At 41.9% G+C, this 6,389-nt stretch overlaps 1 protein-coding gene across 5 annotated transcripts in view; it reads left to right on the top strand.

Moving 5' to 3' along the window:
- Nucleotides 1-3,797: 3,797 nt before the first annotated feature.
- CXXC1 (CXXC finger protein 1) overlaps nucleotides 3,798-6,389 on the top strand; it is a 35,502-nt gene continuing 32,910 nt past the window's right edge. For 2 of the 5 annotated variants that reach the window (XM_061614388.1, XM_061614385.1), the window contains exons 1-3: nucleotides 3,799-4,189; nucleotides 4,727-4,842; nucleotides 6,007-6,107. In XM_061614388.1, the coding sequence (XP_061470372.1) occupies nucleotides 4,187-4,189; nucleotides 4,727-4,842; nucleotides 6,007-6,107 (220 nt within the window). In that variant the 5' untranslated portion in view covers nucleotides 3,799-4,186. Of the gene's footprint in view, nucleotides 4,190-4,726; nucleotides 4,843-6,006; nucleotides 6,108-6,389 lie in introns of all 5 variants that reach the window. The other 3 variants (XM_061614389.1, XM_061614387.1, XM_061614386.1) reach the window with 2 other exon arrangements.

Below are 6,389 nucleotides of genomic sequence, written 5' to 3'. Positions count from 1 at the left end.
GACAGCACCCTTCCATTCCTTCCTGCCTAGCTCCCAATGCAGGTGGTAACTGAGTTTGTTGTACTTGTCAGGCTAAGAGTGACAACTTCTTGATATACTTCCAAATTTGAGCTGCAGAGGAACAGGGAGAGACAAATTAAGCCTACATCCATAGTATCTGTTCAGGCCTGCCACATCCTGCTCCTCATCTGTATGCCTTCAGCCCACTTTACATGTAATGGTAAGCCATGATCTAAAACAAACCATGGCTTGCTGCAAATGACCAACATGCTAGTGCATGTTCCTCAGTCACCCACCTCCTTGTGCTGTGCCAGGAGGAAGCAAACCAGAGCACTGGCATAGTGTTATTTGCAAATCAGCACTTGTCTTCTTTGGACAGAAATAAACTACAAGTTTTGTACTTAGCGCTAATGGTTTGTTTGGAGAGAAATCAATTATGAGTGCTGGTTTGTATATGATGCTAAGCCAGTACTATGGTTTTTTTCATCCTGTGGGCACAACTGAGCAGCATGCTGCTTGCTTACAGCATGCCATTGTTTATACCTTACTGTTGTGTGTGAATTGGGCAATCATTCTGAAGGGTGCTCGTTTCTTTTGTTTCACTGTTATCATTGATCAAACAAATTTCAGTAGCATTTTGAAGCACTGCAAATCTTGCAAAACCTGTTTGAACAGTGAAATAGTAGGACAGAAAAATGAATGTGCACATAATAGATACTGATGCTTATATCAACTGTCTCAAAAAACAAACTTCCAACACCTGTCTTGTGTAAAATCCTTAAGAAATCCATACAACTCCACTCATGGGGGGAAAATCGAGTTTGAAATATAAATTTCAATATTTGAAATTCTAAGCTCAATTTTTTAATGAAATTAATTTACTTTGATTCTGTCTAAGGCATCCTCCCACACCCACTGCTTCTCCGCTGCAATACTTTTGTCCTTGATGCAGTTTTGGCTGAGAATGTAGTGATTAGGATTCCTAGAATATTATGGCTGCCTCCTGTGTAGCTCAAGCCAGAAATCTTGGTTCCAAGCCTCAGAGATCAACAAGGAACCAAGTGTGCCAAGGGAAGGTGAGGTGAAAATGTTAGTTCATTCATGTCTTGCATAAACATTACCTGCTCAAAATCTAGCTCATAATATTTGTGATGGATAGTATCAATGGAAATGGGGAACCATTTGAAGATGTTTAAAAACCATTGCCCATAAAATCTTGGAATTGCAAGGTCTCTAGGTAGGTAACCAACAAGTCAAATGTCCTGCTATCTTTCTTGAATAACTCCATGGGTTTCCCACATGCCAGTGTGATAACAAAATGCTGGTCTAAACAGGTTTGGTCAGTATCAGCAGGGCTGCTCTTATGTTCTTACCTAACAGTAAGCCCCCTCTTTCCAATTCCCAAAGATCTTTAACCTGTTTTCTTCTGTTGTGGTGTGGGGTTCTCCTAATCTACAAAAGGGGCTCTTTTGTCACAGATGGCATAACTGAAGTTTAAAGGCCACAGCACGCTGGGTTTCTATAACTGATTCAACAGAAGTGGCTGACAGAGAGCCCACCCCCCATTCTGTCTGTTTTCAGAGAGGAAACCTTTTCAGTTGATGCTGCCACAAATATGCAAAAAAAATCAGTTAATCATGATTTGCACACTGTGTAATATGAGCCTTTTCTTAGGCAGTTCCCTGTAACAGGCTCTGTGCTCCTACCTGGAGGCATAATTATCTGTTTCAGACACCCATATAAGATTTGAGATATGTTCTGTATAGAGCAGTGACTAGTCATGATATAAATATGGATAACTCCCATAAATATGGATACAGGATGGTTCACATAAACTCCCTGTTACATTTATTTATTTATTTATTTCATTTTTAAACCGCCCATAGCGAATAGCTCTCTGGGCGGTGAACAAAACAAGATTAAAATACAATATTACAATAAAATTACAATAAAATCAGCAACAAGTTAAACGAAAAAAAAAAATTAAATGAAACACATTGAACATTAAAATGCCTGGGAGTATAGCCAGGTCTTAACCTGGCGCCTAAAAGAAAGTACCGAAGGCGCCAGGCGTATCTCCACAGGTAGGCTGTTCCACAGTTCAGGGGCCACCACAGAAAAGGCCCTAGATCTAATAACAATCCTCCGGGCATCCTTGAAAGTATATGCTGGCTAGCCCTAGCAGTGATGAGTGTTCTTTCCATTGCCAAGTAGGCTGCATGTTCAGTGGTAATGTGAACACGTAGCAAAGCATGTGTGCAAAGGATTGGCCTAGGATAATCAGAACTTGTTCAACTGGCACAGCCCTTGAGTGTACTTCATGCCGTATCTAGTTCAGCCCAAAGTCCCACCCTGACCTATAGCATTTACAAATAAAGACTTACAATGCAAGCTGATGCATACCTACTGAAAAGTAAGTCCCGATGCAATGGGGCTTATTCCCAGCTAAGTGTGTGAAGATCAGCTATCAATTTGTGAATCTTCATGCTTTCATTCTTGATAGCCCCTAGGGTAGAAACAATATGATGTCCAAGCTCAGAATTTCAATTATATTTGAAATTATAGAATGGGTCATGTGCAGCATTTCCCACATTCCTTGATTCAGCAAATTGGAGTGTTAGATAGTCCCAACTTCCTTTTCAGTATAAAGAGACACTGTAATACAAAGATAAGGGGAGTAGTAAAATCTACATGGGATTTTTGTGTTCTGTCAAGAAACCAGTGGGTAGGCTGGATAGAATCCAGGTCAGGAAACTAATTCTTAGGAGGACTGGGTCTAAGGTGAAGCTCTGTAGCTCAGTGGTAGAGCATTTGTTTTGTATGCAGAAGATCTCAGATGAAATCCACGGCATCTCCAGGTAGGGCCAGATAAGACCTCTGTCTGAAATCCTGGAGAGACGTAGCCAGTCAGTGTAAATAGTGCTAAGCTAGATGGACCAATGGTCTGACGAAGTATAAAGCAGCTTCCTAAGCTGGAAACAATGTGATAAAACAAAAATGGCCATTGCTTTAATCCTCCAATCCAATCTTTTTCAGTCATTTATGCATGTATTCCAAAAGGACAGCTGTGTTAGTCAGTTGCAGCAAAAGCAGTTAAGAGTTTTGTCAGAAGCAGATTGACTGTGGCACAGATAGCTGATGATGCAGGTGCTGATCCACGAAAGCTTATGGCAAAATAAAAGTGTTGCCTATAAGATGCCTCAAGGCTCTTTGCGGAAGTTTTAATAAATCCAAAATAGCAGACATAAATCTAAAGGATCCACCTCCACTGAAGGATACATACCATTTAAGAAAGAATGCATCAACCGTAACCAGACTTTTCTACAGTTCACATGAAAGGATAAGTTTAGCCTAATTTGAGACAACAAATAAGGGACAAGTTGCGGAGTTTGTGTACTTCTGGGGTTTGACAAGCTCCCATGGGCTTCTTCAGTTTTTTGGGTAGAACCCACTTTCTCAACTCCTGGGGAAAAATTCATTTACCTAAAAACGAACTACAGTCTGACAATTAAATTACCCCAGGGTGGGCTTTCTTATTCCAAGGTAGTCCGTACAGTTTCAAAATTTCTAGCAATCAGGGCTGGAAATGCCAATGTTACCTTGGTACTGACAAATATCCAAGAAGAGCAAGAGTATTTTAAAGTCACAGCAACTCAGTATTTTTACACTTACACGCCTACTGCAGCATCCATTTTACGATCTATCTCTAATCTACTCGTCCATCCATTCACCAGCCTTTTCTTATCGGACTCTTTTATCTGTAACGATTGGTTCGAGTAGCCTAGACTGGCTGAAGCCAGCATCAAAGATGGCAACATCCTGTTCAAAGTTCCACAGTACAAACCCTTTGACGTGATGACAGACTTTTTTTTATCAATGACACACAGAAGGTATAGCGATCCAGTTTCCACCGCTTGCAGCTCCTTCGGCATCGGACAAAAAGGGCTACTCTCCTGAGTCCTGAGTGAGCGAGCGAGAGACTACCGGTGGAGGTGTCTTGCTTTGGACAGAGTGGAGCAGGCGGCCATTTTTGTAAAGGGCAGAGGAGGCTTAGAGACATTGATGCTATTTCCCTTTTTTAGCGGAAACGGAAATCGAAACGGGCAGGCGATTCGACTTCCTATTCCCAGGCCTGTTGTTATCTTGTTTTAGAACAAGGGAGCTGGCTGATCCAGTGGAAGACATCATGGTGAGGCAAGGGGAAAAGAGCAGGGAACCACGACTCGCGCGTTCTAGCTCGGCCTCTGGGAATTGGGAAGGGAGAAATGTCTAGTGGACGGGAACTGGAGAAGCACAAAGGGAAAGAGGTGGGGGGAGGAGTCGGGACGTCTGAGTTCTGTTCCTAATTTCTCGTTTAGTGTGGGGGGTCAGTGGGCTGGCAGGTGGTGGGTCCAGTACAGGCTTGCTGTGTCTTGATTCCTGTTTTGTAAATAAAATGGGATTTTTTAAAAAAACATATGAAGCTGCTGTTTACAGAGTTAGATGCCTTGTCCATCGTAGCCCAATGATGTCCACTCTGACTGGCACCAGTGGATCTGCAAGTTTTTCAGCCCCCACCACGCCCACCACCCTCTTCTGCCTGACATTTTGTAGAGCTACTACCGGGTTTCCAGACCACTTCGAAATATGGGAATGTTGTTATAAGAGTGAGGAGGAAATTCTTACACACACCCCTTTTGACACCATTTGCTACAGTTAATCTCTTATTTTATACTCTGCAATCTAGGATGAGTTTTCTGATCCTGATCTGGCTGTTTTGGGTGAGGAGTCCAAATCAGAGAACGGAGAAAATGCCCCTGTCTACTGCATCTGCCGTAAACCTGACATCAACTGTTTCATGATGTGAGTGTCATTGGAGGAGACCAAAGAGCTGTGGATAATCCTGATAATTTATGCACTTTGATGTTGTAGAAGGATGTGGTTTAGGAGTTTAAAAATTGGCTGACAGTGTCTTTTGTATTGTTTAGCCTTTGCAAGCTGCAGTCTAGTTTATCTGGGTCTTGTTAACCTGCAGAGAGTTTAAGGCTCTAGACTTTTTTGGGAGGAATTTAAGATATGCAGACGATACCATGCTCTTAGCAGAAACCAGTAATGATTTGAAAAGAATGCTGATGAAAGTTAAAGAGGAAAGCACAAAAGCAGGACTACAGTCAAAAAGACTAAAGTAATGACAACAGAAGAGTTATGTAACTTTAAAGTTGACAATGAGGACATTGAACTTGTCGAGGATTATCAATACCTCGGCACAGTCATTAACCAAAATGGAGACAATAGCCAAGAAATCAGAAGAAGGCTAGGACTGGGGAGGGCAGCTATGAGAGAACTAGAAAAGGTCCTCAAATGCAAAGATGTATCACTGAACACTAAAGTTAGGATCATTCAGACCATGGTATTCCCGATCTCTATGTATGCATGTGAAAGTTGGACAGTAAAAAAAGTGGATAAGAGAAAAATCAACTCGTTTGAAATGTGGTGTTGGAGGAGAGCTTTGTGCATACCATGGACTGCAAAACAGACAAATACTTGGGTGTTAGAACAAATTAAACCAGAACTGTCACTAGAAGCTAAAATGATGAAACTGAGGTTATCATACTTTGGACACATAATGAGAAGACATGATTCCCTAGAAAAGACCATAATGCTGGGGAAAACAGAAGGAAGTAGGAAAAGAGGAAGGCGAAACAAGAGATGGATTGATTCCATAAAGGAAGCCACAGACCTGAACTTACAAGATCTGAACAGGGTGGTTCATGACAGATGCTATTGGAGGTCACTGATTCATAGGGTCGCCATAAGTTGTAATTGACTTGAAGGCACATAACAACAACAACAAAGTGTCAGATTGTGTGATAGGGGAGTCTGTACTTTCTGAGGTCTGCCAATTGTGTTGACAGGAAGAGATAAGTGGGAGGGTGTGCAGGAAGTTGTACTGTCCTGATACTTGACAGCAGAAGAAGCCCATTTAGGGAATCCTCACCTTTCACTTTCCTTTTTCCCCTCCCCCAGAGGCTGTGATCACTGCAATGAATGGTTCCATGGCCATTGCATTAACATTACTGAAAAGATGGCAAAGGCCATTCGGGAGTGGTACTGCATGCAGTGCCGAGGTAAGTTTAGAAACCAGGTGTTATTAGGGCTGGTGGTATGCCTGGCATTGTTGGCAAAACCTTGCATGTGTGTCCTTCAGATAGCATGCTAGAAACTTGGAAATCCTTGGTTGTGTTTACAAAACAAAGCCATACATTTTTTACCCATACTGATGTTTGCAAGTACGAAAGGGAAAAAGTGCTTCAGAATCAGTAATGGAGGAGTCAGTAAAAGAAAGCCCAAGCTGTTACGATCTCTCTGAGGCTGAACAGGAAGACGGACTATTTTTGTTAAACGTTTTA

The sequence above is a fragment of the Rhineura floridana genome, chromosome 3 (genome assembly GCF_030035675.1).
Source record: "Rhineura floridana isolate rRhiFlo1 chromosome 3, rRhiFlo1.hap2, whole genome shotgun sequence".
Lineage (NCBI taxonomy): Eukaryota > Metazoa > Chordata > Lepidosauria > Squamata > Rhineuridae > Rhineura > Rhineura floridana.
Note: the sequence above shows the minus strand (reverse complement) of the source record. Positions and strands in the feature narration are given on the sequence as shown.